Raw genomic sequence first — 14955 nt, forward strand, 5'->3', positions numbered from 1 at the left:
CTGGAGATGAGCATGGGAGGAGGAGATAAGGGAGCTAGGAAGTAGGAGGTCTTGCGAGGAGCAGAGAGTACAGTTTGGGTGATATATAGAGACAAGATCGGTTATGTAATTTGGGGCAGTGTTGTGGATGGCTTTATGTCATTGTTAGTGTTTTGAATTTTATCCATTGGGCAACTGGGAGCCAGTGGAGGGATTGGCAGATACAGAAGGTGGATGAGTCTGGCAGCAGCATTCATGATAGACTGGAGTGGGGATAGCCTGTGATGAGGTAGGCCAATGAAGAGGGAGTTACAATAGTCGAGGCGTGATATGACAAGGGAGTGAATAAGTTGCTTAGTAGTTTCCGAGGTTAAGAACGGGCGTATCTTGGAGATGTTGCGGAGGTGAAGTCTACATGATTTTGTCAGCGATTGAATCTGGGGCTGGAAGGACAGATGGGAGTCTAGGATTACACCTAGTACCTTGGCATGAGGGGATTGACTGATGATTGTGTTGTCGATATTTATGGTGAAGTCAGTGGAGGTGGCACAGGCTGGGGGGAATACTAAGAGCTCAGTTTTGGAAAGATTGAGTTTGAGGAAGTGGACTGACATCCAAGCCGATATGTCACTTAGTAGGCTAGTGATGCGAGTGGAGACTGAAGGGGTGAGGTGAGGGGTAGACAGATAGATTTGCGTGTCATCAGCATAGAGATGGTGATTGAAGCCGTGGGAGTTTATCAAGTGACCAAGGGAGGAGGTGTAGATGGAGAAGAGAAGGGGTCCAAAGACATAACCTTGAGGGACCCCTACAGAGAAAGGCAGTGAAGAGGAGGTGGCAGCATTATAGGTAACACTGAAGGAGCGCTACGATAGATAGGAGGAGAACCAGGAGAGAGCGGAGTCTCTGAGGCCAAGAGAGTGTAGTTTTTTTGAGGAGAAGGGGATGGTCAACTGTATCAAAAGCCGCGGAGAGGTCGAGTAGTAGGAGTACTGAATAGTGGCTGTTGGTTTTAGCAGTTAGTAGATCATTAAAGAGTTTTAGTAGGGCAGTTTCAGTGGAGTGTAGAGGGCGAAAGCAAGACTGTAAAGGGTTGAGAAGATTGTTGTCGGTGAGGTGGGAGCTCAGGCGATTGTAGACTAAGTGTTCTAGGAGTTTAGAGGTAAATGGCAGCAGGGAGATGGGTCTAAGGTTGTTCAGGTCGGTGGGGTCCAGGGAGGATTTTTTAAGTATGGGAGTGATGTGCGTGTGCTTTAGAGGGGAGGGGAAGGCACCTGTAGAGAGGGAAAGATTGAAGATGTGAGTGAGGGAGCATAGGATGGAAGAGGAGGGTGACCGAAGGAGTTGTGAGGGGACAGGGTCCAGGGGGCAAGTGGTGAGGCGGGCTTCTGAGAAAACCTTGATGACCTCTTCGGTAGTAGCGATGTCAAAAGAGGAAAGTGTTGAGGGAGGTTTAGTATGAGGAATGCTAAGTGGGCTGGATGTCTGTGTAGTGTCGATGTCCCTACGAATTGTGTCAATCTTGTTTTTGAAGTACATACATCCAAATCAACAAAGGAATGGCTTCAGCAGAAGAAGATTAAAGTTTTGGAATGGCCCAGCCAGAGCCCAGTCCTGAATCCGATCGAAAATCTGTGGGGTGATCTGAAGATCAGGAGATGCCCTCACAATCTGACAGATTTGGAGTGTTTTTGCAAGGAAGAGTGGGCAAACATTGCCAAGTCAAGATGTGCCTGATAGACTCATACCCAAAAAAAATATTAGTTTAAGGGTGTGCACAATTATGCAACCATATTATTTTAGTTTTTTTATTTCCCTCCACCTAAAAGATTTCAATTTGTTGTTCAACTGAGTGATACAGTTTATAGGTTACATTAAAGGCGGAAAAAGTTCTGAAATGATTTATCTTTGTCTAATTTTTTTACATCACAGAAATCTGACATTTTAACAGGAGTGTGTAGACTTTTTATATCCACTGTATGCTAAAATGCATACAAACTGAAAAGTAGTATATTCTAGACATTTTTGAAGTGTACTGCAGTTCTGATGTGCGCTTGTGGGTGGATGCGGTGGTAGTAACGACACAGAGACCAATTGTGGATAAACTAGAACTTGTATTGCAGAAAATGTCAACTACAAGAATGCTGCTAAGGGTAACAGTCACTGTTCAGTTCTTTGTAAAGAGACAGTGGGTAAAGATGCACTGACAACATGTCTTCAAAGGGCGGAATGCAGCCTTGCTGGTACGGTCTCAAAAGGGAGGCTACAGTACAGGATTGCGAGTCCCTAGCCTGTCCCTACTCGCCTGGAACTTTACCCTGCTGCTATCACTTTCCCTGACAAGTGGGTGCTCTTTCCCTATCCTAACCACTTCGCAAAATGCGCACCAAAAGCTGGGGCAGAGACCTATAAAGACTCTGCTGACCCAAGAGGTCACCTGGATACAGCGTAGCCAACTGAAACGATGCCTCCAGTAACCAGGAAACAGAGTTTCTCCTGACTTCCAGTTCAGCCTGTGAAACTGCTCCGGTCGGGTGCCAACTACAGTGAAGAAAGCAGTCTGCACCTACCTACATGCTAGATGTGCATAACAACCTAGAGCTAGCATCTTGCTTAACCTGAATCTTTTCAGGTACACAGTTTAACCAATATGCATAAACACCAATCAGAAGGAAGGAACGGTTTCTTAAAAACTGTCAGGAGGATACTGAATCAATGGATCAACATAATATGGTTGCTCACATAGTATTATAAAAGGACTTCATCCAGTACTTGTAATGGTAATGGCATGCTGAAAATGGCAGTTGCTCATTTTTTGGTACACACAGAATGGACTTGCAGACATATGCATTGGCTACTTGATTGCTCACCTTGGGGTAAATCAGGGTTCCCATGAGGATCCTGCACTCTGTGCCAATCAAAATCATCCTCTTTGCCTTGTGTCACCTCACAGGGACCAATGTCGCTATGCGTTTCAAAGGTACAGCCAGCTGTAGAAGGAAGCAAAAAAAAATTAAATATATATATATATTAACATAAATACAGATATAAAGGTATACTTTCGAGTGTGTTAGACATCAGGAAAATCAACTCTATTTATAGAGCCAGAACAAACCAAAAGAACATACTAATAATAGGGGTAGACAGAGAAGTTAGGGGACCTGTTAAATAAATACAACAACCTGAGGTGGCCAAAATGAATGTAGAATTCAAACAACACAAATAAATAACCTGCTGACACTTTTACAACATACAGCATAAGGTAAGGTCATGTTTTTAAATCTGTTTGAGTGCACACCACTAGATAACATCTTATTCAAAATTAAAACATTACATTTAGACTAAAATATTTCACAGACTAATGTGAAAAAATATACGTAATGATCCTGCTAGCAATACAGTAAGCTTCTATCTTCCAGCTTAGTTGACAATGCTGCCTCTGCTGCACTAAAACCCTCAGTGTTGTCAGCCTTGCCTGAGTTGTCCCCTGCTGGACTACAGAAATACAGACTGGGTATAAATGGCTCAAATTTTAGAAAATTCCTGGTGCATTGGCTAAAATATGAGCTGTAGATGCTGCAAGCACCACCTAGCTCAACAAAATTTGATTTCAGCCGCAACTCCAAAAAAATTTTAAAAAATCAACCCTTGCAGTGGAGCGTTGTTTTTATTTTAATTGTATTATATCCACTACACTTAGTCTGAGCAGTCTGCTGTGTTTGCTTGCCTTGGTGTCATTTCATACAATACAGGGACATTACCCTGTATGGAAGACACAGATCTATATGGTTCCTTTACATAAGCTCTACTACCTTGTTCTGTTTACCCATAATCACATGGTGAATTAGCTACATTCTGAAGTACATGTACCAGACCTCAGACATACCGTAGGTTGCCATGACCAATGAGGTTCACGTTAAGTTATCCCTTACCTCTCTTTTCCTTACTCCTAGCCCTTTTTGGGGGTTTCCCCCAACCTTTTTCTCTCACATCTGATATCTGAAACAAAATCATAATTAAATTATGGACCCAATACAGGAGGATGCAGAAACATAGAGTGGATTTCTCAAAACAGGAGCAATGAAGCAACTGTGCCTGGCAACCAATCAGCTTCTATTCTCTCTTCATGGTTCCTTCACATAACCACTACTAACTTGCTTTGCTTACCCATAATCATATGATGTCAAAAGTCATTAACTAGGTTGATACTGTAAATCTGTTATCTGTTAGCCAACTGGACCAGTGTTCCTGGAAAACAGGTCTTTTACATTATGCATTAGCAAATACCCATACATAGTGGGCATGAGTATTAAGAATCAGTATCACTGTGTTTAAAGTGGGGCTTACTTTGTCTCCATAGCCTTGCTATTGATAATCTGGCCGCAATCAATGTATGGGTGAGAAAGGTTCAGGTTTCATGTGGCCAGTGGCCAATCCCAACTCCCAGAGGAGCAAGGACAGGATCTGAGGGTGGAGGCAAAGGATTTCATTGAGACTATGAACTGAAAGACCTCATCCTAAAATGCTATAAATTTTCCACAGCTAGACCATATATATTTTAATGATGCAATATGGCCACATTCTGGTCACCATAGTGGAGAGTGGAGAGAGGAGATCTTGGTCAGCCTTTACAGGTTCCAGTTTTGACTATACAATCTCGTTTAGATCCAACAAGACTGACAGATTGAATACAGACTGATTGGCTATTAAGTAGGTCCCAATATTGCATAGTTTTGGTAATGTTTGTACAGTGAGCTTAAGCTGCATCAACCTACTTTAAAGAAGAATTCCAGGTACCGATAATTATATTTTTATATAGTTACATTGGTCTAACTTGCACAAATGTAGCTATGCATATACCATACCTGTGGAATCCCCCTGGAAGCTGGAAATTACTGTAGTAGGCACCACTACTACAGTGATCTCCAGCAGCCTTCGGGTCCTGTGCCGAACGGCTGCCCTTCTGCATTATGAACACAGGAGGTCAAAGCATTATTTGATTAGATGAAGTGGAGAGCATCACCGCCCCACCTCTCCACCTTCTCCAATCAGAGAATACTTCACATTCAGTGAAAAATGGAGATCAAAGGATCCGGAAGCTGGTGGAGAACACTGTATGGTATCTACATAGTTCCATTGTTCCAACCTGGACCAATATAAAAATGTAAAAATATCTATACCTGGAATTCTTTTTTAAGCTGCTTTTGCATTCCAACTCGCTGTACAGGGAACAAAAGTAGTATTATGGACATGAACAAAAAGTGCATTGACCCAGGCTCTAATGGTTTTTTGTTTGAGGGTCCTCGACTGTAACTTTGCAACCTTCTAATAAAAATCAGTAGGGTGGTTAAGTTCTCTCTGCTCAGAATTGATAGAATTGACAAGTAAGATTGTGTGAGGATACTAAATTTGTGATCCAGCCCAGGAACCTGTGCTGCTATAAATTTTGTTTTGAATGAATTCTGACCTTCTGACCTTAACCAAAATTACTAAGTTTGCCACATTTGAACCAGCTTTTTTTAAATAACTCATTCCCTAGAACAAAGGTAGTTTGTAGGTCACTGAAAAAGTGAAAGCTTGTGAGCTGCTACGTAAAGTGATAATTGATTTTAATTGTTAATTGTGAATCGCCTGCACCTAACACATACTCATACTAGTGTGCCATCCACTGCTATTTAACTGAAATGTGCCGCGCTTCACTAAAAATTGCTAAAAAAATATATATATATATACAGTTGTGTTCAAAATAATAGCAGTGTGTTGAAAAAAGTGAATAAAGCTCAAAATCCTTCTAATAGATTTTATTTCCATACACACAAATGTATTGGGAACACTACACATTCTATTCCAAATCAAAACATGAAGAAAAATATATCACATTTGTGTTGTTCCTCTAAAAAAATTGAAGAAAAGTGAATATTAGACTGTTCAAAAAAATAGCAGTGTTTGTATTCTTCTTTACAAACTCAAACATTCACTATATAAACTGAAAAATGTTTGAAGATTTTGCTTTCCTTTGAATCACTTAATTAATATTTAGTTGTATAAGCACTGTTTCTGAGAACTGCTGTACATCTGTGTTGCATGGAGTCAACCAACTTCTGGCACCTGTGAACAGGTATTCCAGCCCAGGATGATTGGACTACATTCCACAGTTCTTCTCTATTTCTTAGTTTTGCCTCAGAAACTGCATTTTTGATGTCACCCCACAAGTTTTCTATTGGATAAAGATCCGTGGATTGGGCTGGCCACTCCATAACGTCAATCTTGTTGGTCTGGAACCAAGATGTTGCACGTTTACTGGTGTGTTTGGGGTCGTTGTCTTGTTGGAACACCCATTTCAAGGCCATTTCCTCTTCAGCATAAAGCAGCATAACCTCTTCGAGTATTCTGATGTATTCAAACTGATCCATGATCCCTGGTATGCGATAAATAGGCCCAACACCGTAGTATGAGAAACATCCCCATATCATGATGCTTGCGCAACCATGCTTCACTGTCTTCACAGTGTACTGTGGCTTGAATTCAGTGTTTGGGGGTCACCTGAAAATCTGTCTCCGGCCACTAGACCCAAAAAGAACAATCTTACTTTCATCAGTCCACAAAATGTTGCACCATTTCTCTTTAGGCCAGTCAATGTGCTCTTTGGCAAATTGTAACCTCTTCAGCACGTCTTTTTTTCAACAGTGGGACTTTGCGGGGACTTCTTGCAGATAGCTTGGCTTCACATAGGCATCTTCTAATTGTAACAGTACTCACAGGTAACTTTAGACCTTCTTTGATCTTCCTGGAGCTGATTGTTGGCTGAGTCCTTGCCATTTTGGCTATACTTCTATCCATTCCAATGGTAGTTTTTTGCTTTCTTCCACGTCTTCCAGGTTTTGGTTGTCATTTTAAAGCATTTGCGATCATTTTAGCTGAGCAGCCTATCATTTTCTGCACTTCTTTATATGTTTTCCCCTCTCCAATCAACTTTTTAATCAAGGTACGCTGTTCTTCTGAACAATGTCTGAAATGACCCATTTTCCTCAGAATTTCAGAGAGAAATGCACTGTAACCAGCATGTACAACAACAGGTGCAACCAGGTGCTGCTGTGTATTCCAAGTGACAAAGAATAAATATTTAAACCAATATCAATTTTCAAAACCAATATGCATATGATATATTTGAATACAAAAAAATCAGTGCCAAAATAATGTCCATACACATGTCAAGGATGAATTGAAACAAAATCCATATATATATGCTTCTTAAAAAACTTATAATATCCCATGCTCCTAAATAGATTTCTTGTATGAAAAAATATAACTCTTTATATTGTTCTCAACCACCAGATGTGCTCTCACCTCAAGTATATGACCAAACCATTAAGTGAGGTCATATATATAGCTTGTGTCTCTTTAAAACAGCAGGACACCATCCCATCCATTTTGCCCCCCCCTAATGAAATTGTTGTGCAAAAGGAAACAAGCTTTCTAGAGCCCAGCAATCCTTCATAGACACTGTTCGGTGGAACAGTCACCTGCTCGATGGTGCTTGCATAGACCTGGCTATGACGTCACATTGGGAGAGCAGCGAAGGACATGGGGCTGTGTTTTCTAGTACCTGGCAATCTTTCACAGACTCTGCTGGGTGGATTGGTCACCTGCCCGATGGTGCTTGTATAGACCTGGCTATGACGTCACATTGGGAAAGCAGTGAAGGACATTTTTTTTACTACGAGTGACACAATTGCTGAGGGGACTTTTATGGTTTCCACCAACAGCAATGGGGGTTGGGGGAAGCTTTCATTGCAAATACTAACACAGTTTATTACTCTTACTTACCATTGATTTTGTGACTGCTACTGACCAAAGTCTGGCCCTCAAACAGTCTGATGCAAGTGAACTGTCCTTCGGTTTAAATAGTTTGAGGAACCCTATATTAGCCAATACCCAGACTGTTTGAACTGTAATTGGGCTTTAAGATTATAAAGTCTGCTACAATAAAGGCATTAAGCCATAGGGGGAGGTTTACTAAAGCTGGTTCACTCAGAATCTGCTGCACCTGTGTATGGTAGCCAATCAGCTTCTAACCTCAGCTTGTTCAAGTAAGCTTTGGCAATAAAACCTGGAAGCTTATTGGTTTCTATGCAGAAGTACACAAGATTTTGCACTCTCCAGCTTTAGTAAATAAACCCCATAGTGTTATGTGACTGCAATCCAAAGTGACTTCAATCCAAAGTAGTAACAATAAAGATGATCTGAGAAATGAAAAGGTGTAACGGTTTCCTACTTATATTAACAGGAAGCATATAGCTCTCCCAATGTAATAACATACTTGTCGACTCTGAGCTCAGAACAATAACACCAGAGGGGGCTGCCGGACAGAACAGCTTGTGCACCGATCAAAAAAAAGAAAAAGTAATGAGAAAGAAAAAGGAAGGATGGGAGTAGACAGTTTCCTGTAGTTGGAAACCGTGTCTCTGTATTCTCCAGGGTCATCTGGCAATTATAAACACGTCCAAATGTTTAAGCTAACTAAATAAACCAGAGCTTTAAGTGGCCAATATTGGCCATTAGAAGAGCCTCTCCCATGGGTCTTTTTGTTCATCAGTTGAAATTATTTTTCATCTTTCTACTAGGTGAACATGTCTGTAGCTTACATTTCTGGAAAGGATTAAAAGATTACAGGAAAATGCTCCAATGCCCACTAGAATCTTAAATACATTTAAAAACACTTCTACAAAGTATTTGGCACACACTGGGTTTACAAATAAAAACATCCATTCACGTATTTGCTGCACTGTATCAAAGGATTATAATGCATGCTTTGAGCCGAGGTTTCTCAAACTGTGGTACAAGTGTTCCCAGGAGTATCTCTGGTTTATTCAAAGGTTACTACAATTAAATTAAATTCAACGTACTTTATGACATCAGCCTACAATTACACTGAATACTTAGTAAACGCAGAGACGGTAGGGGTTTCTTTTGAAGCAGGTCACTGATGTAAAAAATGCTGTTAAACAAACAATTGCAATCTTTCATTTCCTGACTCAGTAATCTGCGCAACAGTTGCAATTTTTCATAAGAACCCATAAGAACTTTTAAAAAGTCACAGTCACCATGCCCATGCAGGATAAAACAACAACTTGTCTGGAAAGGGTCCTATTGACCTCCATATACACACATCTGAGCTTGCTCACAGCTTCTAGCTCTTTCACAATTGGCATCATTACCCAGCACTTACAGATATGGAGGAGTATGTGACCCAAGTCCTTTTGATTGTGCCCAAGCCTAGAAGCCAATTACTAGGTCCAAGCACTTTCACATGACAGGTGAAGTGACTTCACTACTCCTCGGGGTCATCAACACAACTGACCCAAGTACCGGCAGTAGAGGAGCAAGGAGCTGCGAGGTAGAACAGGCATTGTGATGGGTGTTTATTCATGCAGTGCATTGCATAAATACATTTTGGGTGGCCAGTAAACCTATTAATTGCTGTGATCTGAGTTGTCACCTGATGGCTCACATCGCAGGCAGAGCATGCAGAATGGATCCAAGCATCTCTGTACCTTGTGATCAATGCGATGACCACTCACAGTGATCCCAAATGTAAACAGTACAATTGTTTGCATTTGAGAGTCCACCCCTTCCTCTCACAACAGAGGAAGGATGGACTAATGAGGGAACAATCATTTGTTAGCTCTAGTTCACAGGCAAAAGCAGCAATTTTAGGGTAGTGAAGTTGTGGTTGTAGGATCGTTCTTTCACCTTTTTACCTCCCCTCATTCGTTCCATCTCCATCCTGTCTATGTGGCCTGTAAATTGCCCCCTCACCTCCATCCTTCCACTGTATGTGATCTGTACATGTATGTAACCTGTCCACCTCCTCCTCTGTGTATGACCTGCACATTTAAAGCGGTTGTATACCCAGTGAAGTGACTGGCCTCCGGTGATACACAGAGATGAAACAAATCAGCCTACATAAGTTTTACATGTTTATCTACAGCCATCTTTCCCCTACATCCATTCAAAAGTGCAGAATTTATACAGGATCTTTAAGCTCTGAAAAGCAGGGGGTGGGGAGCTGAATATACACTCACTGAAAAGAGCTCTGAGAGCTGATTGGAGGGAGGTGGCTTTCATTCTTAGGAGGGAGGTGACAGGAACAGAGCTGAGGCTGTCAATCACAGGCTGTGCCCTCCCCTTTCCCCATTATTTCTCTTAGTGTCAGGAAAACTTGACAGAGGTGACTTATGCTGATAGCAGAGGAACAAGGCAGCAAACAGAAATGACACTTAAACACTTGCCCTCCAGAGGATTTACCCCCCTTAATGACCAGGCCTCTTTTTGCTATTCGGCACTGCAGTATTTCAACTAATAATTGCGCGGTCATGCAATGCTGTACCCAAACAAAATTTACATCCTTTTTTTTACACAAATAAGAGTTTTCTTTCGGTGGTATTTGATCACCTGTGCGCTTTTTATTTTTCGCACTATAAACAAAAAAAGACAGAAAATTTTGAAGAAAATTATATTTTTTAATTTCAGCTATAAAAAATATATAGTAAACTGAAAGTTATTCATAACTTTAGGCCAAAATGTATTCTGCTGCATGTTTTTGGAAAAAAAAAATCCCAACAAGTGTATATTGATTGCTTTGTGTGAAAGTTATAGTGTCTACAAACTATGGTATAGATTCTGCAATTTACGCCATTTTTTTTATACAGCGCTGCATTAGTTTAACTAAGAATTTTGCGGTCATGCAATATGGTAATTTTTTTTAAACTATTTTCTCATTTCTGTCATAACAAATATCAAAAAAACTCAAATTTCGTCATATATTTTGGTCAAAATGTATTCTGCTACATGTTTTTGGTTAAAAATCCCAATAAGTGTATATTGATTGCTTTGTGAGAAAGTTATAGCGTCTACAGACTATGGTATAGATAATGGAATTTACACAGCTTTTACTTTCTGACTGCTTATCACATTTCTTGAGGTGCTAAAATACCAGGACAGTACAAACACCCCCAAATGACCCCTTTTCGGAAAGTAGACACCCTAAGCTATCTGCTGAGAGGCATATTGAGTCCATGGAAGATGAATTTTTTTTCCACAAGGTTTTGGAAAATGACAAAAACATTTTTTTTTTTACACAAAGTTGTAATTTAGAGTTGCAAGAAAAAGTATGTGAACCCCTTGGGATTACATGGAGTTTTGCATGAATTCGGCATAAAATGTGCTCTGAACGTCATCTAAGTCACAACAATAGAAGAACACAGTCTGCTGAACATAATACTACACAACCATTAGATGTTGCCATGGTTTAATTGCACATAACATGTAAATATTCACAGTGCAGGGAGGAAGAAGTATGTGAGGCCCTAGCTTAATGACTTCTCCCAGAGCTAATTGGAGCCAGGAGTGAGCCAACCTTGACTCCAATCAGTGTGATGATATTGGATGTGTTGCTGACAGCTGTCCTGCCCTTAAAAAACACACACCTGTTTTGGGTTTACTGGTTTCGAGAAGCACTGTCTGATGTGAACCATGCCTCGCAGAAAAGAGCTCTCAGAAGACCTACGATCAAGAATTGTTGACTTGCATGAAGCTGGAAAAGGTTACAAAAGTATCTCCAAAAGCCTTGATGTTCATGTGTCCACAGTAAGACAGACTGTCTACAAATGGAGAAAGTTTAACACTGTTGCTACTCTCCCTAGGCGTGGTCGTCCTGTAAAAATGACTGCAAGAGCACAGCGCAGAATGCTGCATGAGGTAAAGAAGAATCCCAGAGTGTCAGCTAAAGACCTACAGAAATCTCTGGCACATGCTAACATTTTTGTTGACACATCTACAATAAGGAAAACATTAAACAAGAATGGAGGACACCACGGAGGAAGCCATTGCTGTCCAAAAAGAATATTGCAGCACGTTTGAAGTTTGCAAAAGAGCACATGGATGTTCCACAGTACTACTGGCAAAATATACTGTGGACAGATGAAACCAAGATTGAGTTGTTTGGGAAGAACACACAACACTATGTGTGGAGAAAAAAAGGCACAGCACACCAACATCAAAACCTCATCCCCACTGTAAAACATGGCGGAGGGAGCATCATGGTTTGGGGCTGCTTTGCTGCCTCAGGGCCTGGACGGATTGTTGTCATTGATGGGAAAATGAATTCCAGAGTTTGTCAAGGCATTTTGCAGGAAAACGTACAACCATCTGTCCGCCAACTGAAGCTCCGCAGAGGATGGGTGATGCAACAGGACAATGACCCAAAGCATACAAGTAATTCAACAAAACAATGGCTGCAACAGCACAGAATACGCCTTCTGGAGTGGCCCAGTCAGAGTCCTGACATCAACCCGATTGAAATGCTGTGGCATGACCTTAAGAGAGCGATTCACACCAGACATCCCAAGAATATTGCTATACTGAAACAGTTTTGTGAAGAGGAGTGGTCCAAAATGACTCCAGATCATTGTGCAGGTCTGATCTGCAACTACAGGAAACGTTTGGTTGAGGTTATTGCTGCCATAGGAGGGTCAACCAGTTATTAAGTCCAAAGGTTCACATACTTTTTCCTCCCTGCACTGTGAATGTTTACATGTTATGTGCAATTAAACCATGGCAACATCTAATGTTTGTGTAGTATTATGTTCAGCAGACTGTGTTCTTCTATTGTTGTGACTTAGATGACGTTCAGAGCACATTTTATGCCCAATTCATGCAAAACTCCACGTAATCCCAAGGGGTTCACATACTTTTTCTTGCAACTGTAAATGATATATTTCTCACACAAGCCATGGGTATATGTGGAATTACACCCCAAAATACATTCTGCTACTTCTACCGAGTATGGGGATACCACATGTGTGAGACTTTTTGGGAGCCTAGCCACATACAGGAGCCTGAAATCCAATGACCACTTTGAAACCCGGAAGGTGTGTAACTTCCTCATTTTACTTCCTCACTATCCATCACAGTTTCGGAGGCCCTGAAATGCCAGGATAGCACCAAACCCCCACAAATGACCCCTTTTTGGAAAGTAGACACCCCAAGGAATTTAAAGAGACATGGAGAGGATTTTGCAGATCTAATTTTTTCTCACAAGGTTTTGAAATATAAAAAAAAAGAAAAATATGTTTTTGTTTTCTTTCTTCATTTTCCAAAAAGTTGTGGCAACAAACAGGATCTGCAAAATACGCACCATGCTTCTTCTCAATTTCCTTGTGGTGTCTACTTTCCAAAAAGGGGTCATTTGGGGGGTTTGGTGCTTGGCATTTCAGGGCCTCCGAAACTGTGATAGGTAGTCAGGAAGTGTAATGAGGAAATAAAGCCCTTTAAAAGTCTGAAGGTGCTTATTGGATTTTGGGGTCCTGTACTTGGCTAGACTGCCAAAACGTCTCTCACATGCGATACCCCCATACTTGGGAGAAGTAGCAGAATGTATTTTGGGGAGTAATTCCACATATACCCATGGCATGTGTGAGTCATTTTCCAAAATCTTGTGGTAAAAAAATAAATTCTTCTATTGACTCAACATGCCTCTCAGCAAATAGTTTGGGGTGTCTACTTTCCAAAAAAGGGTCGTTATGGGCGGTGGGGGCATTTTATGAAGTTTATGCCACACCTCATTCCCTCTTCTATCCACCTGAAGACCAAGCCTTTTCTGACACTTTTTGTTTTCATGAAAAAAGTCATTTTTTGCTAGGAAATTACTTTGAACCCCCACACATTATTAATTTTTTAAAGCAGACACCATAGTGAATAAAATGGTGGGTGCTGCAATTTTTTATGTCACATTTTGAAACGCAGATTTTTTGCAAAAAATACACTTTTTTTACTTTTAATGCACAAAAATACAATATATTGGCCAATTATTTGGTATCATATAAAAGATGATGGTATCCCAAGTAAATGGATACCAAACATGACATGCTTTAAAACTGCGCATTCCCCATGCAATGGCGACAACCTGCATACATTTTTAATATCCATAGGCAACGCTTTAAAAGCCTTTACAAGCCTTTACAAGATACCATTTCAAATTTACAGAGGAGTTCTAGTGTTAGAATTACTGCCCTTGATCTGATGTTCGCGGCGATACTTCACATGCATGGTGCAACCGCTGTTTACATACCGGAACAGGGTCAACACTCGTAGGGGGGCGAGGGTGCTTTTTTTTTTTATGATCAAACTTATTTTGATTTTTTTTAATTACACAGGGTCAGCACTTGTGCACTCGTGTGGGGGGGGGGGCGAGGTTTTTTTTTTAATGTTATTTTGATTTTTTTAAAATTATTTTTACACTCTCCCTTTCATTTTTTTTTAATCACTTTTAATGCTATCACACGGAATGCAAATATCCCTTATAACTTCAAGGGGCATTGTCATATATTCTTTTTTGAGAAATCTGGGGTCTATCAGACTCTAGATCTCACTTCTGCCCTTACGTTATCTAATCAAACCAAGATTGGTGTGATCAGATGCTTTCCCAATTTACAAATGGCGCTGTTTATATCCTGCGAAACTGAAGAGATGAAATGCAGCTGTAGGCATCATCCTGGTATAACCAAAGTCCAGTGATGTACCAGTACATCGCTGGTCCTTGTTGGGTATATATGTTATGTTCTATTTTTTTGTATACAGCCTGCGGGCTGAATGAAAAAAAGAGAAAAATCTCTGCCAGAAAACGTGTGTGGTATGCCCACCATTAGGATATACCACCCTGTATCCACCCACTTCTAATGGTGGGCCACATTAGGTCGCACGGTGCCACATGATTTCAAGTTCCAAGACAAGATTGTACAAATGTCTAAATTGCGGCACACTTGAATAAAAATTGTCCACGTATAAGTGGCACCCCATATGGAAAAAGGATGACACCAACTCCCAAACTATCTTGCCACTGCTCCCCATGTAGTCTGGGCATCCGGGGGGCTCCACGTGACTATCTTTTCCCTCGAAAATCCGAAACTTACATGT

At 40.8% G+C, this 14955-nt stretch overlaps 1 protein-coding gene across 4 annotated transcripts in view; it reads right to left on the reverse strand.

Annotated features, from left to right (window-relative positions):
* PTPRU (protein tyrosine phosphatase receptor type U) overlaps positions 1–14955 on the reverse strand; it is a 212753-nt gene that overhangs the window by 98996 nt on the left and 98802 nt on the right. For all 4 annotated transcript variants that reach the window (XM_089671891.1, XM_089671889.1, XM_089671892.1 and 1 more), the window contains exon 2: positions 2850–2969. In XM_089671891.1, the coding sequence (XP_089528017.1) occupies positions 2850–2969 (120 nt within the window). The remainder of the gene's footprint in view (positions 1–2849; positions 2970–14955) is intronic.

Source organism: Staurois parvus, unplaced genomic scaffold (genome assembly GCF_062004578.1).
Source record: "Staurois parvus isolate SC_StPar_1 unplaced genomic scaffold, SC_StPar_1.0 ptg000115l, whole genome shotgun sequence".
In the NCBI taxonomy this organism is placed as follows: Eukaryota; Metazoa; Chordata; class Amphibia; order Anura; family Ranidae; genus Staurois; species Staurois parvus.